Source organism: Rana temporaria, chromosome 3, assembly GCF_905171775.1.
Source record: "Rana temporaria chromosome 3, aRanTem1.1, whole genome shotgun sequence".
Lineage (NCBI taxonomy): Eukaryota > Metazoa > Chordata > Amphibia > Anura > Ranidae > Rana > Rana temporaria.
This window is the reverse complement of record NC_053491.1, coordinates 78,080,399-78,104,129: the sequence shown is the minus strand read 5'-3', so window position 1 is coordinate 78,104,129 and position 23,731 is coordinate 78,080,399. Positions and strand designations below refer to the sequence as shown.

Sequence of the window (23,731 nt, the reverse complement as noted above, 5' to 3'; positions counted from 1 at the left end):
TGTCTCGGTTCCTTCCCGCAATAACTGACCCCCTCTGAGAAGCTCTCTCCCGTGGGGGTTAGCTTGCGGGTGCACTCCCTGTCATACACTCTGCGTCCATAGACACAGAGTGTATGACTTGGTCCCGCCTCCCGGCAGCCGTGTCATTGGATTTGATTGACAGCAGCAGGAGCCAATGGCTGCGCTGCTATCAATCTATTCAATCAACGCCGAGACTCCGTGGAGAAGAGGACGCCGGGTAACGCAGGTGAACGGGCTCGGGTAAGTAAAGCGGGTGCTGGGGGGCCCGTGAAAGTGAGGTGTTTTTTCACCTTAATGCATAGGATGCATTAAGGTGAAAAAACACAAACCTTTACAACCCCTTTAACACTGTCCATATAAGTCTTATGCATTGTTTGATTGAGGAATTGAAACTGCATGATTTTCCTATAATGAAACATGCATATTTCATGGATTTATTAATTGAAAATAAATATTAAGCAAAAATCCTCTAGGTTTAAAAAAAAAAAAAAAACGCATAGCATAGACTCTTGTCTCCAAATATCACCCAAACCGTCCTCTCCGCTCCTCTCAAGACCACCTGCTCTCAAGCTCCCTTGTCTCTTCCTCCCATGCTCGTCTTCAGGACTTCTCCAGAGAGAGGACTCCAGAGCCTCTCCCATCCTCTGAAACTCTATACCTCAGTCTGTCCGGCTATCTCGTACTCTGGCTGCCTTTAGGCGATCCCTTAAAACTCATGTCTTCAGGGAAGCCTATCACACTTCCAACTAACTGAACTTTTTATTACTACCATCAGCTCATCTCCCACAGTTTTTTTGTACCACTTGCCCCACTCCATTGGATTGTGAGCTCTCCCCATGTGGAAGAAAAATATATTTTAAATATATTTTAAAAAAACATTCTTAATATATTTTTCTCAAATATATTGCCATATATTTGAAATGCTACAATTTTGGCCAGATTCAATATATTTCAAAAATATATTCCAATATATTTGTGAATATATTGTGGAATGCATTGTGAAATATGTTGCAAATATATTCATAAATATATGTTAAATGTACTTCTGAATGCATTTAGCAATATATTTATGCAACCATAAATATATTGCAATTTGCATTTTGGAATGTATTGTTAATATATTCAGAAATATATTGCTAAATGCATTCAGACATACATTCACATATATTCATGAATATATTCACAATGCATTCCAAAATGCACTTTGCAATATATTTATGGCTGCAAAAATATATTACTAAATGCATTCAGAAGTACATTTAACATATATTCATGAATATATTTGCAACATATTTCACAATGCATTCCTAAATATATTTACAAATATATTGAAATATATTTTTGAAATATATTGAATCTGGCCAAAATTGTAGCATTTCAAATATATGGCAATATATTTGGGAAAAATATATTAAGAATGTTTTTTAAAATATATTTGAAATATAAATGTAAATGTACTTCTGAATGCAAAATTAAAAAAAAAAATACATTCCTATTACATTTTGAAATGCTGTGTATTTATATATTGTATTTTATATATTGTAGGCCTATAAAACCAGCAAACATTTGGAAAAAAAACAATAACACAGTACAATACACACAACTTTATTATCATGCAAATATACAAAAACTTCAACACAGGGAATAGAAAGTGGTGTTAACTGTGGTAAATGACATTAATGACATAAAAGTTTGTGGTATTCTGATGAGGTTCCTGATGTTTCCCTTCAAGTGATATTTCAACGCGGCAATTTTTCTCGTAACAGCGTCACTGATCGCACCTTATGAAGTCCCAGGAAACTTTGTCAAAGTAGCAGCTTTAAAAAGTAAATGGAAAATATTAGACTTATTAGATTTTCCCTGTGAATCAAAAGCCATATAAGACCCCTTTCACACTGCAGCGCTGCTAAAGCTCCGGCGGTTTTTGCAGTGTTTTTGTAGCACTTTTTAGGCGTTTTTTTTTTTTAAAGGGAAAAAGTCCAGTTTTTAATGCACTTTTAAGGTGCTTTGGAAGCGCTGCCCATTAATTTCAATAGACAGGTGCGTTTTAGGAGCGCTATTTATAGCTCTCCCAACCCGCCCCAGATGCTGCTTGCACGACTTTTTCTAATGTTGCGCAAGCGCACTGCTCCAGTGTGAAATTACTCATTGCACTGAAAGGGATGCAGTTTTATGAGCTTTTTAGAGGCTATTTCTAGCGCTAAAACGCCTGAAAACTGCCTCAGTGTGAAAGGGGTCTAACAGATGCAGCTGAGTAAATAAAACTAACAAAATTAAGCATGTATAAAAACATCAAAATATTGTAGACTTTTCAAAAATCAGTATAAAAATCAACATCTTGCCTACAACTTGCCTTTTTAGTTGAGCAAGATATCTCATTTTGACACAACAGTCAAATTGGCTTACAGTCTACATGTCAAAGCTGATGTTTTCATAGGGTCTAACTGTACCCGCTTCTCTCCATCTGTCAGCCGCTTGGAGGCACCGCCTTAAAAGTTACTTTTTATTGAAGTGGTTGCATGTGCCAGTGCATGAAGGTAAAAAAAAAAAAAACTTCTGTGTGCAGCAGCCCCCCTATACTTACATGAGCCCCCTCTCGATCCAGCAATGTCCACAAGAGCCTTGTCTCTCCAGGGACTTGCACTGCCGATTGGCTTTCTGTAGGGGCGGGAGCTATTGGCTCCCGGTGCTATCAAACCCTGCCAGTGAGCCAATTAGGAGATGGGGCCAGGGCAAGGCTCAGTGTGTGATCGGACACACAGAGCTGTGGTTCAGGAGCACTGGCAATGGACCTGAGAAGAGAAGGATCCAAGCTGCTCTGTGCAAAAATCCTTACACAGGGCAGGTAAATAGGACAGGTTTGATATTTAAAAAAAAACAAAACGATGTTTTAACGTTGAATTTTCCGGTACCAAAAGAAAACCTACCTGTTTAGGCCTTGAGTACGACACTTGACAAGCAGATGAGCTCAACTCTTCAGATGGGCGTATCGTGTGCATCACCTTCTGTCCCACACAGTATGAACTGCCACCTTCAGTGCTATTAGCTGCGCTCTTGTGGTTTTCAAAGTATCCATTACGCCAGGAAAATCTATGGAAATGCATAAAAACATTTTAAGTAACATAATGGCCTATTTCTTTCTATATCCATACATTTCATTTGTTAGAAATTGATTACTTGTGGAAAAATGTACTTTTAAATGATTAGAGGGTTTCCTCCAGTCTGCTGCTGACCCCCCCACCAGATCAAAAATATTCCAGGAGGGTTTCACCCAAGATAAAAGTAAAGATGTTCCACAAAACAGAAAATATTACTTGTGCATATAGTATGTAGTTACCTCAGTGCACTCACTCATATTATAATGAATGTAGTACAGTAAACTCCCAGTTACCCAACGATCCCCATTGGTACTGTTGTTTCTGGTTGCTTGAGAGCTAATAGTAGCTCTCAAGCATCCACCTCCCATGGCACCCTGCCCCCCTCCCCCTTAGCAGCTAACAAGGGTAACACCCCCAAATTCACATGTGAATGAACCTTAAAGGGCTCATTCACAAGTGTGGTATGCAATGCTCCTCTGAAAAATTATGCAAGGTGGTGAGGAGGCAAAATGTTTACACCAGTAATTGCAGTGAAAGGCACGTGATTGCAGCGCGGTAGTACGGCAATTATATGTTTAAATCAGGTGTGAGGAGGCAACATTGGAGGACACTGTGCCCAGTGATCTTTGACTTCTCCCATGTTGTTCAGGTAGATCTCCACCTCTCTAAGGTTGCCCAACACTGCCTTAAAACACTGTATTATGAAAGGGAAAATGATTGGTCAAATTTGTCTATTTCCACCTGCCTGGCTTTCAGAAATGTAACTACCTAGCTGAGAGGTAGGTATATTGACTTGCCTGTAACAATTAGTTGTCTCAGTTGTTGGTTTTCTTCTTCCAAGTGCTTTTTCCGGTTTTCCATTCACCAGTTGTCAGTCTTTGTCAGGTGCTTTGACAGCGGCTGGCAGCCCATCTGTCAGAATCACAAAAAAAAAAATATTGAGAGGGGATCAAGAAGTGGTAAGGACGAGTTGGAGGGAGTCAGAGGGAAGAAGTATTTCCCTTTTCGATGCTGGGAAGACTTTGCAGCTGTGCAAGGTGGGGACCCTTTCCTGGAAGCAGCAACACGGTCGGCAGGGCCGGCCCTATGATGGGACCAGGTGGTACCATGGGTACCAGGCAGCACTTTTAGGGGGGCAGCATACTGATGCCCACCAGCCCGTTCCGCCAGCTCCGCTACCCAAATAAAATTGATGTCCTTTTTTCCCCCACAAATAGAGCTTTCTTTTGGTGATATGATATTTTTTGTGCTATAAATATATATATATTTTTTAACTTTTTGCTATAATAAATATCCCCAAAATTTAGAAAAATAAACCATTTTCTTCAGTTTAGGCCGATATGTATTCTACATATTTTTGGTACCAAAAAAACCCCACAATTAGCATACATTGATTAGTTTGCGCAAAAGACATTGTGGCTGCCGGCAATTCACAGATCCCTTTATACTCCTGGATACATGTATAGAGCAATGGCAGGTCCTTTTATACTCCTATATGCATGTACAGAGCCATGACAGGCCCTCTTTATACATCTATAGAGCCATGACAGGCCCTCGTTATACATGTATAGAGCCATGACTGGTCCTCTTAATACTCCTATATACATTTATAGAGCCATGACAGGTCCTCTATGTACTATGTATAGAGCCATGACATGTCCTCTTTATACATGTATAGAGCCATGACAGGTTCTCTTTATACATCTATAGAGCCATGACAGGCCCTCGTTATACTCCTTTATACATGTATAGAGCCATGTCAAGTACTCTTTATAGTCCTATATACATTTATAGAGCCATGACAGGTCCTCTTGATATTCCTTTACATGTATAGAGCCATGACAGGTTCTCTTTAGTTATCATGATATAAAATAATGAATGTGGGGGCCTTTTGGTTGGCGTGATTTTTTTTTTTTGGGGGGGGGGGCAGCATTTCATTCTTGGTCCCAGGCAGCACAATGTCTTGGGCCGACACTGATGGTCGGCCACAGGTTACTTGACCCTGATCTCCTGTACGGGGCAACAATACAAATGTGGCAGCCCGTGCATTGTGGGCGAATGGGTATTCGCTCCCCAAATCCCTGCCAGGATCGGCATTTTTTTTAAAAACATGCTTTATGGCGCCAGCTGCCAGGCTAGGGGGCGGTTGCGCCATTGAAGACATTAGCAGCGGCAGTGAGAAGATGAGGGGAGAGAGCTGGGACTACAAGGAGCAGCCAGCCGGAAGTGCTGCATGATCGATGGAACTGGCCGGGGGGGTGAGATAGAAGCCCTGCATGTAAGTCCGACCTGGGCTTGCTGTGATATCCGATTCCCCCTTTCTCCTGGTCGCTCGGGGAACTGTTGAGAGGAACAGAGGACAGGCAGACAGGATAGGAGAGGACAGGCAGCAGCGCCGCTCTCCTTGAGTAAAGCCTTCACCGCCGCTGGCTGAGGTACATAGTGGAAGCACAGGCAGCACGCTCTGTGTTGCAATCCTGCACCCTGTCACATGAAATAAAATAAAAAACGGACTGTGCTGTCAAGTTTTTAGTGCCTTGTGTACAGGGGGGGTGGTACAGAGGGGGAACTGGTGGGGGGGGGGCAGATGTGCGGGGGTACAGAGAGGGGACTGGTGCGTGTGTGGGGCAGATGTGCGGGGGTACAGAGAGGGAACTGGTGTGTGTGGGGGGGGGCAGATGTGCGGGGGTACAGAGAGGGAACTGGTGTGTGTGTGGGGGGGCAGATGTGTGGGGGTACAGAGAGGGAACGTGTGTGGGGGGGGAGATGTGCGGGGGTACAGAGAGGGAACGTGTGTGTGTGTGTACAGAGGGGGAACTGGTGTGTGGGGGGGGCAGATGTTCGGGGGGGGTACAGAGAGGGAACTGGTGTGTGTGGGGGGGGGGCAGATGTGCGGGGGTACAGAGAGGGAACTGGTGTGTGTGGGGGGGGCAGATGTGTGGGGGTACAGAGAGCGAACTGGTGTGTGTGTGGGGGGGGGGTACAGAGAGGGAACTGGTGTGTGTGTGGGGGGGGCAGATGTGTGGGGGTACAGAGGGAACTGGTGTGTGTGTGTGGGTACAGAGAGGGAACGTGTGTGTGTGTGTGGGGGGGGGCAGATGTGCGGGGGTACAGAGAGGGAACTGGTGTGTGTGTGTGTGGGGGGGGTACAGAGGAGGAACTGGTGTGTGGGGGGGGGCAGATGTTTGGGGGTACCGAGAGGGAACTGGTGTGTGTGTGGGGGGGTACAGAGGGGGGCAGATGTGCGGGGGTACAGAGAGGGAACTGGTGTGTGTGGGGGGGGGTACAGAGGGGGAACTGGTGTGTGTGGGGGGAGGGGCAGATGTGCGGGGGTACAGAGAGGGAACTGGTGTGTGTGTGTGGGGGGGGGCAGATGTGTGGGGGTACAGAGAGGAAACGTGTGTGTGGGGGGGGGCAGATGTGTGGGGGTACAGAGAGGGAACTGGTGTGTGTGTGTGGGGGGGGAACAGATGTTCAGGGGTACAGAGAGGGAACTGGTGTGTGTGGGGGGGTAAAGAGGGGGGCCTGGTGTGTGGGGGGAGGGGCAGATGTGCGGGGGTACAGAGAGGGAACTGGTGTGTGTGTGTGTGTGGGGGCAGATGTGCAGGGGTACAGAGAGGGAACTGGTGTGTGTGTGTGTGTGGGGGCAGATGTGTGGGGGTACAGAGATGGAACTGGTGTGTGTGTGGGGGGGGGGCAGATGTGCGGGGTACAGAGAGGGAACTGGTGTGTGTGGGGGGCAGATGTGCGGGGGTACAGAGAGGGAACTGGGGTGTGTGTGTGGGGGGGGGGGGTACAGAGGGGGAACTGGTGTGTGGGGGGGGCAGATGTGCGGGGGTACAGAGAGGGAACTGGTGTGTGTGGGGGGGCAGATGTGCGGGGGTACAGAGAGGGAACTGGTGTGTGTGTGTGTGTGGGGGGGGGGGGTACAGAGGGGGAACTGGTGTGTGTGGAGGGGGCAGATGTGCGGGGGTACAGAGAGGGAACTGGTGTGTGCGGGGGTACAGAGCAGATGTGCGGGGGTACAGAGAGGGAACTGGTGTGTGCGGGGGTACAGAGAGGGAACTGGTGTGTGTGTGTGGGGGGGGGGGGTACAGAGGGGGAACTGGTGTGTGGGGGGGGGGGGCAGATGTGCGGGGGTACAGAGAGGGAACTGGTGTGTGCGGGGGTACAGAGCAGATGTGCGGGGGTACAGAGAGGGAACTGGTGTGTGCGGGGGTACAGAGCAGATGTGCGGGGGTACAGAGAGGGAACTGGTGTGTGCGGGGGTACAGAGAGGGAACTGGTGTGTGTGCGGGGAGGGGCAGATGTGCGGGGGTACAGAGAGGGAACTGGTGTGTGTGGGGGGGCAGATGTGCAGGGGTACAGAGATGGAACTGGTGTGTGTGTGTGGGGGGGGCAGATGTGCGGGGGTACAGAGAGGGAACTGGTGTGTGGGGGGGGGGCAGATGTGCAGGGGTACAGAGATGGAACTGGTGTGTGGGGGGGCAGATGTGCGGGGGTACAGAGAGGGAACTGGTGTGTGGGGGGGGGTACAGAGGGGGAACTGGTGTGTGTGTGGGGGGGCAGATGTGCAGGGGTACAGAGATGGAACTGGTGTGTGTGGGGGGGGGGCAGATGTGCGGGGGTACAGAGAGGGAACTGGTGTGTGTGGGGGGGGGGGGTACAGAGGGGGAACTGGTGTGTGTGTGGGGGGGCAGATGTGCAGGGGTACAGAGATGGAACTGGTGTGTGTGTGGGGGGAGGGGCAGATGTGCGGGGGTACAGAGAGGGAACTGGTGTGTGTGTGTGGGGGGGGCAGATGTGTGGGGGTACAGAGAGGGAACGTGTGTGTGGGGGGGGCAGATGTGGGGGGGTACAGAGAGGGAACTGGTGTGTGTGTGTGTGGTACAGAGGGGGAACTGGTGTGTGTGGGGGGGGAACAGATGTTCAGGGGTACAGAGAGGGAACTGGTGTGTGTGTGGGGGTACAGAGGGGGGCCTGGTGTGTGGGGGGAGGGGCAGATGTGCGGGGGTACAGAGAGGGAACTGGTGTGTGTGTGTGTGGGGGCAGATGTGCAGGGGTACAGAGAGGGAACTGGTGTGTGTGGGGGGGGAGCAGATGTGTGGGGGTACAGAGATGGAACTGGTGTGTGTGTGTGTGTGTGTGTGGGGGGGGGCAGATGTGCGGGGTACAGAGAGGGAACTGGTGTGTGTGGGGGGGCAGATGTGCGGGGGTACAGAGAGGGAACTGGGGTGTGTGTGTGTGTGTGTGTGTGGGGGGGGGGGTACAGAGGGGGAACTGGTGTGTGGGGGGGGCAGATGTGCGGGGGTACAGAGAGGGAACTGGTGTGTGGGGGGGCAGATGTGCGGGGGTACAGAGAGGGAACTGGTGTGTGTGTGGGGGGGGGGGTACAGAGGGGGAACTGGTGTGTGGGGGGGCAGATGTGCGGGGGTACAGAGAGGGAACTGGTGTGTGCGGGGGTACAGAGCAGATGTGCGGGGGTACATAGAGGGAACTGGTGTGTGCGGGGGTACAGAGCAGATGTGCGGGGGTACAGAGAGGGAACTGGTGTGTGCGGGGGTACAGAGAGGGAACTGGTGTGTGTGCGGGGAGGGGCAGATGTGCGGGGGTACAGAGAGGGAACTGGTGTGTGTGGGGGGGGCAGATGTGCAGGGGTACAGAGATGGAACTAGTATGTGTGTGTGTGTGTGTGGGGGGGGCAGATGTGCGGGGGTACAGAGAGGGAACTGGTGTGTGAGGGGGGGGAAGATGTGCAGGGGTACAGAGATGGAACTGGTGTGTGTGTGGGGGCAGATGTGCGGGGGTACAGAGAGGGAACTGGTCTGTGGGGGGGGGGACAGAGGGGGAACTGGTGTGTGTGTGGGGGGGGGGCAGATGTGCAGGGGTACAGAGATGGAACTGGTGTGTGTGTGTGGGGGGGCAGATGTGCGGGGGTACAGAGAGGGAACTGGTGTGTGTGGGGGGGGGGGGTACAGAGGGGGAACTGGTGTGTGTGTGGGGGGGGCAGATGTGCAGGGGTATGAGCAGGTTCCTCTTAACCCTCTTGTTTAAACAAAATGTTATTGTATTGTAACTGTACTTTCTCCCTTTTATATTGTAAAGGGTTGTGCAAACAGTTGATGCTATATAAATCCTCTATTACAATAATAATATTGTTTTAAGCTGTCTACTATTCAGTACATTTTACGTGATCTCCATAGTACTGCCTATAAGGAGTATTGAAATATTTATTTTTCTCTCTTATTTGAAGATTGCAATTGAAGTTTCTTGACACAGCCTTTAGACAGATAGGTGGTTTTGTATAAAGGCGGGGCTGAATTGACCAGACGTTTCCATAAGTTAATTGATGGTGCGGAGGAGGATTTCCATTGCATGATGATGGCCTTGCGTGCATAATAAAGTAGTATCCCCCAAAAAAGTTCTAACTGCTCGACTAGAAGCCATTGGATCTACAAACCCCAGCAAACATATTTCTACCCTCAATTGAATCTGAACCGTAGTGACTGTCCGAATGAATGTGGTAACCTCATTCCAAAAGGTCTCGCCCAGGGAACAGCGCTAAAGAATATGTATAAAGTCTGCCGCAGGTGTGGCTCACCTTCAACGGGAATCTGAAATGGCTATATTTTGTGTAGGCGCATGGGTGTAAAATGCACTCAATGCCTAATTGTGAACTGTACCAGTCTGTCCCTGGCCGAGACCAGTTGTGCGAAGGAGCACTCCCATAGGTCTTCCCACTTTTCCGAGTCCATTTTAGGGAAATCCCCCAGCCATTTAGCTTTTAGAGCTTCTAGTCCCATATGCACGTTGGGCAGTGACATTTTATAAATGCTGGACAAGGGTTTGGACATTGATTCGTCCCTTAGCAAATCTTCCAGAGTCTATGTATATAGGGCTACATGGGAATGCTCAAATTGAGTATTGAAGGCATTCCTAAGTTGCAGAAACCGAAACGAATGTGAGTTAGGGAGGTTGTATTTTTGTTTTAGTTCATCAAAGGTTTTTAGTTGCCCCCCAGAACATATTTGGTCCACATATTTAATACCTTTGAGTGCACAGGGTCAGGTATTACCATAAACTCTGACAGCTTTGAATTAAATCAGAGGATTATGTGGTGTAATATGTCCAGGTTTACAGGGCCCCGAGAATTATAGTTTCCTATTTTTAAGTTTCTAATGAGTGTGGAGATTCCAATATTTAATTACATTAAAATATTTTGGTAAAAAGCATAAAAGATAATGTACTGTTGGCCACAAGGAATTAGAGGTAGAGAAGGCAAATAAGTTGTCAAAGTGATAACTTTTATTGGCTAGCTATATATTTTTTTAAATATTTTTAGTTGATCACCAAAAGTTAACACTTCTACAATTTTTGTTGTTTGTTTTCTTCTCTACAGCTCATCTGTAAAAAAAAAAAAAAAAAAAAAAAGATTTTATTGAATACCTATTAAGATGTCTTGTGTTTCTTTACTACTTTTTCCTTTAAGTACTTCAGACATGAAACCCTTTTTTTTTTCCTTAAAATTAATTTACAAGATATTCATTTTTCTTGATCCAAAAAGATATTTCAGAAGAGTGAATGATTTGTAAAGAACTGAAGTTACAGTTCACTGTCATGGTATGTTGAAGCAATTCAAGTAATACTTATATATCTTTATCACATAATCCTTCAGTGGGTCTCACTGGCAGTGAGGTCTTAAGGAGCCGTGAATAGCACATTGTGTGGACGTCACTTTTCTGTGTCTGCATCTTCTACTCTTTCAGATTAAACGTTTAATTTACTGCTGAGTACATTTAATTTATTTAATTGCTGTTTTCAATCCACTGAGATCAGTTCGACCATAGCCACTTGGCAGAGCTCACCCTCCCCTCCTGTACAATGTTTTTAATTTGAAATCTCTTACGTTCCAAACTTCTGTCAGTCGCCAGCTAAGAAGCAGCATTTTAATGCCATGTTAATATGGGGTATAAATAACCTTGAAACACCTTTAAAGTACAGCAAGCATTTTCATTTTCCTTACTTTTTGTTCCATATTGTTTTTGGTTAGGTGGGCTTGGCAGTTATAAAGCAAAAAAAGTCATAAAAGAATAAGAGAGTTATTAAAACTGTGTTGACTGTTCTTTGTGACTTTGGACTGTTAAAATAATATTATTGTAGCACATCATTCAGCATCTGTGTTACTTCTGCAAAGTAATTACAGTAAAGCACATATATTGAACTATCTTCTGTACACAGAAACCTTTTACAGTGCATGTGTGGCAATCCCATTATTTTAACAGAAATCATTTTTACTCTATGGCAACCAAACAGACCAGTAACATTAATGCGTATATACACTATACAGGAGACCCTAGCATGATTATATTTTCCATTTGTCATGCACATCTACAGATTAGCATTGCATATAAAAAGTACCTTATCTCCTTTTTACCCTTTACTGCTCTGGAGCCATTGAAGCCTAAATGCCCATGCCAAATGTAGAAGAGTTACACCAACCAAAATAATAGGCTGAAAATGAATGCCGATTTAAAAATGAAATGGCAAAGCTACCTACAATCCAGAGATTTTGCACACATACTTGTTTTGCCAGTAGATGTCCCAAGTCTGGTGGCTAGCATCATAAACCCCTTTCCTCCAAACCCAAGTTGTCCTGGACCTGAATCAGACGATGAAGGTAGAAGCAGCACAGTGATAAGCCAGCTATAGACAGTTCGAATATCAGCCGGTTCAGCACGGACCAGCCGAGATTCAAACCCTGTATGGGCAGGTTGAATGTACCCAAGTATATTGATCGATCAACTTGGGTACAACCAGCCTGATGGATTTTACATGCGATTATAGGAAGCGGCTGCCATAGTTAGCTAGCAATATTTACGGTCTTCTCTCGGCGGGGACGACTGCCCCCCTCACGTGCTAGAAGAAGAAAATGGCTTGGCAGGAGGGATTCGGAAATTCCGGCAGAAAATGTCTGATGGGGCCTACACACGGTCGGAATTTCTAACCAAAAGCTCCCATCAAACATTTGTTGTCGGAAATTCCGAGCGCGTGTACGCGGCATAACAGTGTCAAACACCAGGCCATGTAGCTATTTACATTCCTCTTGACAAGGAGATTCTGTTATGTAATACTGTTACGCACATTCAGAAGACCTATATCTGTGATTAAAGGGGTGAAGAGGTCCTGCATGACTCCGAAAAGTTGCTATTTGCTGTAACGATGTGATCGCTAAATAAAGCGTTCGACCCATTTTGGAGATCTTGGTGTGCTGGTGACATCTTTCTCTGACTATCCACGGTTTCCATGCAGTGGTCCGTTCAGCACTCGCTTACATATACTGCCATCTCTACAGGAATGTGTGCGTTGGGAAGAGTGTATTGGAATCGTTCATGTAAACTATTACTTGTAACTCTCGGGGACAAGAGGTTTCCATAAATTTAAGAGTAAGGCCCCCGTACACACGACCGAGTTTCTCGGCAGAATTCAGCCAGAAACTCGATCGGAGCCGTATTCTGCCGAGAAACCCGGTCGTGTGTACACTTTTGGTCGAGGAAACCGACGAGGATCTCGTCGGGCCAAATAGAGAACATGTTCTCCATTTCCTCGTTAGTCAATGAGGAAACTTGGCTCGCCGAGATCCTCGGCGGCTTCACAAGGAACTCGACGAGCAAAACGATGTGTTTTGCTCGTCGAGTTTCTCGGACGTGTGTACGGGGCCTAAGTTTAGCAAACCTAAGTCTCTCACAAGTTAGCCTGCACATGCATGTCAATGTAAAACAAAATATATATAACAGTATGAACCTTCTGGTCAGCTTCCAACCCAACAGACATCCCAGCAGGAGCTAGTTTGTTGCAATTGCCCTGTGTTTATATATGGTCAAATGTTTGATTCAGCATTAAAGGTAATACAGTTAAAGGGGAGTTCCACCCACAATTTCACTTTTTAAATATAAATACCCCTGTAATACACAAACTTAATGTATTCTAGTAAAGTTAGTCTGTAAACTAAGGTCCGTTTTGTTAGGTTGTTACAGCATTTAGATAGTTTATAATCTAGAAATAGACCGTGGCCATCTTAAGTGTGGGCATCATGAAGCCAGACTGTATGACTTCCTGGATTTCAGCTTTGCATATCTCGCACATGCTCAGTGCACAAGCAATGTAATAGGTTTCAGTCAGGTTTGCAAGGACTACTGGGAAACATGATGCCTGTCCCAGAAACCCTTGCAAATAGCCTAGGCAAATAAGGAGGAGGAAGTAATGAAGGACTACAAAATAAAGGTATTTACAAGCAACAAATTAAATAAAAATTGTCCATTCTGAACACTATGAGATTAGGGCATGCAGCACAGACTAACATAAAAAAATGGGTGGAACTCCACTTTAATGCCCTCTGATAGGCACCTTTTAAAGGGCCTAAATTTCGATCTTTGTTTTCAATTTGTGGTACACACAGTGTTTAAAATGCCAGCGTGGGAGGACATTTTGGTTGGCTAAGTTGTATATTTTATTCTGATTATGTATATTGTTGTGAGAGTATTACGTGCCTAAGCAATCTTAGTTTCCTAGGATTGGATGAATGCATGGAAACAGCTCCATATTTGTTCTGATGTTTCTTGTTCCATTTTCATGTATTTTCATTCCATTTTTATGTATCGGCCTCATTTTAATGAGTGCTCCTAAAAACTCCAGTTGCTTTGGATTCAACAGACTGGGTTCGGTCTGGGGATTAGAGGCATCTAACTTACTATAGTGCTTTTCTTTTCTGTGGTTGTAGAAGTAATGTAAATATACAGAAATTGTGTATGATTTTAATGTGTTTAATTAATGTGAGAGAGAATTCATCCACCTAGTTTTTCGGAGAAAAGGGATAGAAAACCTTAATGACTAGGTGACACTATTTCCCAAAATAAAGCCAAGAAGGATTTGTAATTGCTGTGGCGTAGGCTAGAGCCAGAATCTTGGTACAGTGTTTGAAGCGCCATAGATGTACACTCAGAATTTTGTTTCTTTTTTTTAATAAATGCTTAGTGGATTTGGCCTTGGTTCACATTGATGCTACTTTGAAATTGTACTACTTTATCTGAAAAGTAGCAGGTCAGCACAATTTCAGGTGCTACTTGAAAGACATATGTGTGGCTTCCTGCACTCATTTTTATTGAAGTCGCACCTGAAATTGCCAAAAGTAGTGCAGGAACTACTTTTGCAAATCGCTGTGGCACCGCAAAGTCAGTAATAGGCTGTGACTTGTAATGCGATTTGACTTGTCAAATCACATGACAAATTGCTCCAATGTGAATGAGGGCTTATACATGAACTGGTTATTTGTGGTAGTTTGTGGCAAAAATTATTTTCTATTACAGTACTCACTAATGCCTATCGTTTGATATAAAAACACTTCATTCCTATAATTAGGAAGTTTGTTGTAACTTTATAGCTTGGTAAAATAACTGGTTAACATCTATTTCTTGCTCTAGGAAAAAAAACGAATTGCAATTTGCAATGCTGCTCGACAATGGGACATTCAGCAGAACAGAGTAGTACCTGGGACAAATTCGGATCAAGAAAGCAGTGCTTGTGTAAGCCCTTCACATAAGGCATGCCCACTGAATGGGTCTACGGCATATGAATTTAGTGAAGAAAAAAGGTATTTCTTACCATTGTTTGTAAGTTTTGTTTTTGTTTGTTTTTTTATGAAACAAAATGTCATCATTTTTTTGGGGGGGTTTTTCGTAGGAAATATATAAAGCCCATGATGGGTATTTTGTAAATTTTGTGAACAACAACATTTCCCTTCACTACTTGTTTTAGAAAGACAACAGGGAGGCAGAGGAAAGACTGTCATCTCCAAAACATGTATCTTCTTTTAGTTTTCTCATCACTTTTCATTTACTGTTGGGACCCAATAAAAAACTAACTGAACACTAGTGATGTTACTGCTTTTTACATCTTTGAACAACCAACACAGTGCTTATTGTATGCCCATGTGTGCCAAAAGGGCATGCATGACAAGCTACTGTGAAATATTACAACTCAAGCTGTTGTATGAAAATTGACTCAAACCGTATAATAGTTTGGTATATACAGTTCTGCATTTCATGTTTATTGTAGCCAATTAGCTAGTACATCCACCCTCATCACAATGTGCTGGGTAACACAGGCTTTTATGTCAGTATTACAACTGGCAAACTCAAACTAACAGGGTGAAGTAAATGTAATAGAACAAAAACTATTCAAATAATGAAAACAAAAATATTCACAACAGTAAGACGAGAAAATTTGTAGAGGGGTGGGGTGTTTCAATCAGATGTCCCACACTTTATGCAATTTTTTTTTGGGCAACCCCAAATGAGCTAGACTGCATAGAATATGAAAAGATAAGTTTTTAGGAATCATCCTTTTTTAAATCCTCCATTGGAAAGGTGGCATTCCATGTAAGAATGGATTTTCTAGAGAAACAGAGTAGCAAGCCAAAGTTCTAGCAGCATTAGCAAGAGAACATTCTTCCGTAAAATAACAGACTGAATTGGGAAGCACAGGTATTTGTTGTTCAAGGTGCATTTCAATGTAGGGAATCATTGTGGTCTGCAATTTGAGACAATTTAGTATACTTACAAGTACAAAATGTAATGTTGCAATGTGCACTACCCATCTGCCCTGCATCACTGCTTCAACTGTAGTAGATATCACTGCTCAGTCCTGACCATAAACTCATTAACAAACTCCCTTTTCCCCTCTCCTTATTAGGAGTTCCTAGTATTCATATAACTCTCACCCCAACACTCTCCCCAAAATGTTTCTGGAAAAATTGGTGATATCTGTTCTACCGGTTTAAACAACATGATCCATAGAGTGTCTGCCACTAACAGCTGACATTTGAGTGAGCATATTGTTACACAAGCCCCATACATAAATGCAAATATAGCAGTGAGATCATCATAGCACCTCACTGTGCTGGACGCCCTAAATCCTATCTTCAGCAATATTGTTAAATCAATTGCACATGTACCCGTGACTTAATTGCCAAGCATGCAGAGAACTGACTGCATCTTGTGTATAAGTGACTCAGTTGGTCCTGTTCCTGTAAGAGACTAGTAGCCCATCCTTTAGTCTGTGTAATGTGGTCATTAAAGTGAGCTTGGGTGTTTTCAGATCCCAGTTCTACCCTACCTGAGCAAGCCTGCCAGGAATCCATCACTGTACCAGGCCAATCATAAGTGGCTGAGGCATTCCCCAACCTGCAGCCACAATGATACACATGCCCCTTGTATACGTGTCCGTGGGGAATGCCCAGCCAAGCTCATCCCCAGTGATCACTATGCAATTTATGGTGATTATTTGTAAAGAGCTTACCATCTACTTGTTGCATGAAATGTTACTAAATAACATTTAATATCTACCTGATTAATTTTTTTTTAGCTTTAATCGTAATGCATAAAGTGATCGATGGCAGTGGTCATCAACCCTGTCCTCAGGGCCCACTAATAGGCCAGGTTTTATGTATTACCTTAGGGAGATGCAGACTAGAATACTGCAATCACTGAGCAGCAAATGATATCCACTGTGATGCATTTCAGTTATCTTGCAAACCTGACCTGTTAGTGGGCCCTGAGGACAGGGTTGACGACCACTGATCTACAGTATGGTATAAAACACAGTAGATTCCCTTTTAAATTGCCCAGGAAGGGATTACCGCTGCAGCCGCAGATATCCTAACCATATAGAAAGCATGTGGGCCTGAAGGATTTTGAATTTTCCAGAAACTCAACAAGGCAGTAAGAGGTGTAAAAATGTGGAATAGACTCCCTCCAGAGGTGGTTCTGGCCAGCTCAGTAAAGGGCTTTAAGAAAGGCCTAGATACTTTCCTAAATGTACATAATATAACTTGGTACTAACATTTATAGGTAAAGTTGATCCGGGGGAATATCCGATTGCCTCTTGGGGGATCAGGAAGGAATTTTTTCCCCTGCTGTAGCAAATTGGATCATGCTTTGCTGGGGTTTTTTGCCTTCCTCTGGATCAACTGTGGTTATAGAATTGGGTATATGTGATTGTACGATATTATTATTATTATTTTATTTCTTATGGTTGAACTTGATGGACTTGTGTCTTTTTTCAACCTGACTATGTAACTATATATGTACACCTAAACCTTGTACACACGACCGAACATGTCCGCGGAAACTGGTCTGTCGGACCAGTTTCTGCGAACATGTTCGGTCGTGTGTAGGGCCGACCGGACAATTTTCCAGCCTAGGGGACAGGTTTCCAGCGGACAATAGTTTCTTGGCATGCTAAGAAACTTGTCCGCTGGAAGCCTGTCTGTCCGACATGTCCGCTGGTTAGTACACCTAACCAGCGGACAGAAAACTCCCGCATACCCCGAATGAATTAGACGCATGCGTGGAAGCATTTTACTTCCTGGTTTGCGGACGTGGTGGCGTCTCAACGTCACCGCCACGTCACCGCCACGTCACCGCGCTGTCTGTCCGCGGGGATTTCGGTTTGATGGTGTGTACAGCCATCAGACCAAAATCTCCCAGTGGACATGTCCGATGAAAACGGTCCGCGGACCGTTCTCATCGGACATGTTCGATCGTCTGTACGAGGCCTAAGAACTTAATGTCTTTTACTGGTATTTATTAAGAGCAGTGGTTGCCGGTGGTAATTTATTTTTGGAGGGGGGGGCAGCAAACGGTACCACGTCACCCCGGCTGGTCAGATGGTTGGGTGGGCCTGGTGGACTTACCCCAGCGCTTCTCCCAGGCTTCACTGGCGGCTTCCCTTGTGCTGTGGCGATTGCTTTCCCTTCCCCTGCTCTCCACAGGCATTGCAGCGGCTTCCGTTTCCTTCCTCTTTGGCAGGCCAATTGGGACTATTCTTTTCACGGCCAAATGAAAAATAGGTCTCAGACCTGCTTCTAATTGACCAGATTGAGGATCAGTGTTTCAATAGCGCATATTTATATGCTGTTGTAACACCTGAGTGGGCTCTTGGAGCAATGTTCTGCAACACAAACCCACCCTATTTTAAAGCCTTTTAGAGCCTCAGGCTTTAATCAGGTGCTTAAAAAAATACACCCGCCACTGTAATTCACACACCCGGTGTCCTGAAAGGGCCGGACGCATGAATAGGGGGTGGCAGTGTCATGTCAAAATAGCGGCTATAGATAGAGCTTGGGGGTAGTGGTCGTGGATAGAGGGGGCATCGCTTCAGTGCGCCTAATGGACCGACCACCATTGATTAAGAGCCCCTGGGCAACCGCCATGACTGAAACATGCACTGACATTTTATAAGTGAGCTTAATTGGTGTTATTCATCACTTTTATGTACACGGCAATGCAAAACCATTTAGCACAATGCTGAGCTACTGCTGCCGCAGATCATGCCAATTTTCTGCAACCCATCAGTATTAAGAGCCTGGTACAGCCTATTACACACTCTGGGATGGATTCAGATAGGTTAGCGGATCTTTAGATCCGCATAACCTATCTGATTTACGTTACGCCGCCGCTATTTTTTGAAGAAGCAAGTGCTTTATTCAGAAAGCACTTGCCTCTAAAGTTGCGGCGGCGTATCGTAAATCCCCCAGCGGAATTCAAATTCCGCGGCTAGGGGGCGTGTACTATTTAAATCGGGTGCGTCCCCGTGCCGATCGAACAGCGCATGCGCCGTCCGCAAATTTTCCCAGCGTGCATTGCTCCAAATGACGTCGCAAGGACGTCATTGGTTTCGACGTTAACGTAAATTACGTCCGGCTGTATTAGCGAACGACTTACGCAAACGATGTAACAAATTCAAAACTCGGTGCGGGAACAACGGCCATACTTAACATAGGATACGCCGCACTTACCCCTGAAAAAAAAGTGCCGGGCGGTCGTTCGTTTCTGAATCGGCGTAAATGCTCATTTACATATTCAACGCGTAAAAGATATGGAAGCGCCACCTAGCGGCCGGCCTGGAATTGCAGCCTAAGATCTGACGATGTAAGTCGCTTACACCTGTCGGATCTTAGGCATATCTATGAGTAACCTGATTCTATGAATCAGGCGCATATATACGACGGCCGAACTCAGAGATACGACGGCGTATCAGGAGATACGCCGTCGTATCTTCTTTCTGAATCCGGCCCTATAAATTTAGGTACAAGTGACAGACTATTTAAGCATTTAGTTTACTTCAGTACATTTCACTAGTTTATTCAGAGAACTTGCCTTTTAGGTGTAGGTTTCAGAGACCATCATTTTCTCCTAGGTTTATGTAGGCCCCAGTAGAAAATCATTACATTTTGGAATCTTCTGGTGTTGGAGTAATGATTTGAAGGTTGGAGGGTCACAGAAATCAATGATGTGGACACCCAGTATTAGTGTTGAATCAGTCCATTTACCATTATGACTCTGTTTCCTTTTTACAGGGATGTATTATGGACAGGGTAATATAAGACAGTTTAACACAAATTACATCTGTGTTTCAATATCTTGATCAGTTTTGTCATTAAAGGCTGAATTATTGAGTACTAAAACTTTTGATCTTAGAGGCAAACATACTTTGTCCTTCTGGCTAGTCAAGGTATTTAAATAGCCTTTTAGACCTGTACATCATAAATTATTAACACTGAAACACATGCAATAAAATGCTTTTATTTCTTGCCTTAAAGCACATTTGAAATTGTTGCTAGAACTTAGTAAATCACACAGTTATCTTGAACATTTTAATCAATACCTGACAAAGTGGTTGCTTTGCTCGGTAAGATATGCAGGTGTGCCTGTTCTCGGTACAGCAGTTTTAGAATTCTTGAAATAGAATCTGGGGTTAGATTAGAATTTATACTAGATCAGAATACACTTAAAAGGCATGGATCACTTAACATGTTATAATACTTGAAATTTACCTCTTTTTCAATAGAGATATAACATAAAATTTGACAATAAAACATACAGTATATATTCCATTTTGCAATCATTTGTGTTTTTAGATCTACTACGTTTTATGTGTTTGCATAGAAAATAAATAAATAATAATATATAAAGATCAAGTACATGTAAGGCATAGTGAAAGAGTGCAGAATACAGAAAATATTACTTTAGAAAACAGAAAATTATTTATTAGAGTTTCCACTTTAATCCAAATAAGAACCTCTAGTTCAAGCCCTTGAAATACAAAGGTCCAATCTGAGCAATGTTCTGCAGTATATTACTGGTTCTTATGTTTGCCATGAACATGGGGCCAGATTCTGGTAGAAGTGCGGCGGCGTAACGTATCATAGATACGTTACACCGCCGCAAGTTTTCATCGCAAGTGCCTGATTCACAAAGCACTTGCGATGAAAACTACGCCGGCGGCCTCCGGTGCAAGGCGGGCCAATTCAAATGGGCGTGTGCCATTTAAATTAGGCGTGCTCCCGCGCCGGACCTACTGCGCATGCTCCGTTTCTTAACTCCCGCCGTGCTTTGTGCGCCGTGACGTCATTTTTTTTGAACGGCGACGCGCGTAGCGTAATTCCGTATTCCCGGACGGCTTACGCAAACGATGTTATTTTTTAAATTTCGACGCGGGAACGACGGCCATACTTTAGACAGCAATACGTTTGCTGACTAAAGTTAGGGCACCAAAAACGACGACTAACTTTGCGACAGGAAACTAGACTAGCGGCGACGTAGCGAACGCGAAAATCCGTCGTGGATCCACCGTAACTCCTAATTTGCATACCCGACGCTGGTTTACGACGCAAACTCCCCCCCAGCGGCGGCCGCGGTACTGCATCCTAAGATCCGACAGTGTAAAACAATTACACCTGTCGGATCTTATGGATATCTATGCGTAACTAATTCTATGAATCAGTCGCATAGATAGAAACAGAGATACGACGGCGTATCAGCAGATCTCTTTGGTGAATCTGGCCCATGGTGCTTTCCAAATGTACTAAATTGCCACTCGGTCACTTCTGAGGGTGGCGGAATGTCAGCAGCCAGAAAATGCATTGGAGGCCAGAGGAAAAACTTGGGGTCTAATAAACCCCAGATCTCCTTCATAAGGCCCATGCTGTCACAAGGGATGCTGTACAGCAATACAGTTAGTACAAAAAAATAAAATAAAGAAAAATTGTAAATAAAAGTACTAATGCGCTACCAAAAGTGTTCAACAAAATATACAATAATATTAATAGAGTGCTATAGTGAGGGCGTAAACAGCAGCTGACTTCTGTAGTGTATCCAGCACCCAGAAAATTTTATAAATATATAAAAGTAGCGCTAATATAAATATATTGAAGTAGCGCTAGCGCTACTTCAATATATTTATAACATGTAAAAAAAATAGTTTAGGGTAAAATAAATAATAAAAATTAAAAATTTTTAAAGCCCCTCGCGCATATTTAATCGGTAATCGCACCACATATGTGAGGTATCGTCCCGAACGTCAGAGCGAGAACAATAATTATAGCATCAGATCTCCTCTTGAACTCTAAACTGGTAACCTGCAAACATTTTTAAAGCTTCGCCATTCCCCAGGCATACACAATTTTAAAGTGTGACATGTTTGGTATCTATTTACTTGGCATAACATCATCTTTTACATTTTACCTTAAAAATTGGGTATTGTATTGTGTTTGTGTGCAGTAAAAATCTGTTTTTGTTGCCGTGTATTTTTTGCCCCAAAAAAAACACACTGTTAAATTCTGTGTGACGGAAAAATTTGCAAAACCCACCATTTTATTCTATAGGGCCTCTGCTGTATAATAAATTATATATATTAACCTGGGGGACAGGTAGGCGGTACAAAGCTCCCTGGGATAAGAAGTCTTTCAGGCACAGATACCAAATCTAGTGAGTTAGTGACAAACAGTGCGTTTTTTATTGGTGATATATACAGGTGCTGTACAGTGTTTTAGAAAAACAGACAGAACGAAAATAGCCAAACAAAAACCTAGCCGTGTCTCGGCACTATCTACACAATATATATAGGCCCTAACTACCAGGCTGAGCAACTCTACAGCTTGTCAGCTTCCACAGATACAGCTTATCAGCTTTTTATCAGCCCTTTTGCTCTCACAGACCAGTGTTGTCTGTGTTTCACAGGCAGAGAGCATTGACTGCCTGTCAAAGGTGAGTTTAAATTGGCCTGGGGGATGAAGACCAAGATCCAAACTGGACCATGAATCAGAGATCCCTGAATCTATATGAGAGGAGCCTGGGAGATGTATAAACCCCGAACAGGACTTTTCCTGGCTTTCTCTGGGACGCTCTGCTACAATATGTAATTTTTTTTTTTAATGATATGATTGTCACTAAAGTATCAGACCTTTTTTAGTCATGTGAACAAGCAACATTGCAAATGGTAGTTTAATTTATTTGCAGCCAGCAGGTGGTGAACTTGGCTAATTTTCACAGGCTTTTCTAGTGCAAGTGAATGAACCCCAAATTAGTGATCCAATTATCTGATCGTCCAAAGAAATATATACCTTTCTTGTCATTAAATTAGTTAGATCAGGCAAAAGTTATTTATTTCCTTCCTAAAGAAGATAAGTGCTGCCAGTGTCACGTGTCACTTCCTGTACACCTCAATCCCGCTGTTCCCACAAATTCCCTTGCCAACAATAAGTGACCCCAAATTAATCCATAAAATGTCTTACTCTGCAAAAGGCTATATTTATTACATTTCCATTCAGTTAGTGATTTAGATTACTTTTGGCTTTTCTAGTTTACTCACTAAAGAAGATGGCTGCACATATCTCAGCATTACCAGTCTAGAAGTAAATGAATGGCTCAAATACAGTAAAACCTTGGTTTGAGAGTAACTTGGTTTGAGAGTGTATTGTAAGACGAGCAACATTTTTTAATAAACTTTGACTTGATATACAAGCGATGTCTTGATATACAAGTAGCGTCATGTCACAACTGAGTATAAAAGAGAAGAGAGGCACCTCTAAATGAAGATACAACATTTAGCAACATATTTCTACACCTAGAGGTGCCGCTCTTCTCTTTTATACTCTGTAGCTCCTGGGACTTCTAATCCCCTTGGGAAGGCTTCCATTTGTGGATGGACATTTTATGGTTGCACAACCTGGTAACATTGCTATAATCTTTTTATATGGACTATGAACGGAAGAACTTATGAATAAATGGCTGTGGAACGAATCATTTGAGTTTCCATGAGTTCTTATGGGGAGATTCACTTTGATATACAAGGGCTTTGGATTACAAGCATGTTTCTGGAACGAATTATGCTTACAAGCCAAGGTTTTACTGTATATGATACCATTTTTATTGTGCCTCTGGATCTAGTTTGTAAATTGTCAATTTGTTATTGAGATTATGTTAGGCTTTTCTGGTTCACTTGTACATTGTACAAAATATATTGATTAGTTATACGCCTGGCTAACCAAGTGTTGGTTATGCTGTAAACAGATACATATTCAATATATATGTAAACTCCATGTAGATTATATTTGTGGTAGTTATTGTGAGGTCATGTTTCTGAAATCCAAGCCATGTATTTATGTTGGTACTGCATATAAGCTATTCCAATTAATATAAACCGTGAAAAACCGAAATCAAGTATTGGAGAGAAAATGTAGACAGACCCTCCTATAGGATTGCTGCATAAAAATA

General features: G+C 43.8%; 1 protein-coding gene and 1 long non-coding RNA gene across 2 annotated transcripts in view; one reads left to right on the top strand and one right to left on the bottom strand.

The window, feature by feature from the left end:
* Nucleotides 1–23,731, top strand: part of LRRC49 (leucine rich repeat containing 49) — a 155,026-nt gene that overhangs the window by 94,530 nt on the left and 36,765 nt on the right. Inside the window, exon 12 of the mRNA XM_040342789.1 lies at nt 14,597–14,766. Coding sequence (XP_040198723.1) covers nt 14,597–14,766 — 170 coding nt within the window. The remainder of the gene's footprint in view (nt 1–14,596; nt 14,767–23,731) is intronic.
* LOC120931395 lies at nt 1,606–3,964 on the bottom strand. Its single transcript, XR_005747859.1, has 3 exons — nt 3,888–3,964; nt 2,949–3,111; nt 1,606–1,838 (listed from the first exon to the last, which is right to left on the bottom strand). It is a non-coding gene; the product is annotated as an uncharacterized LOC120931395 (long non-coding RNA).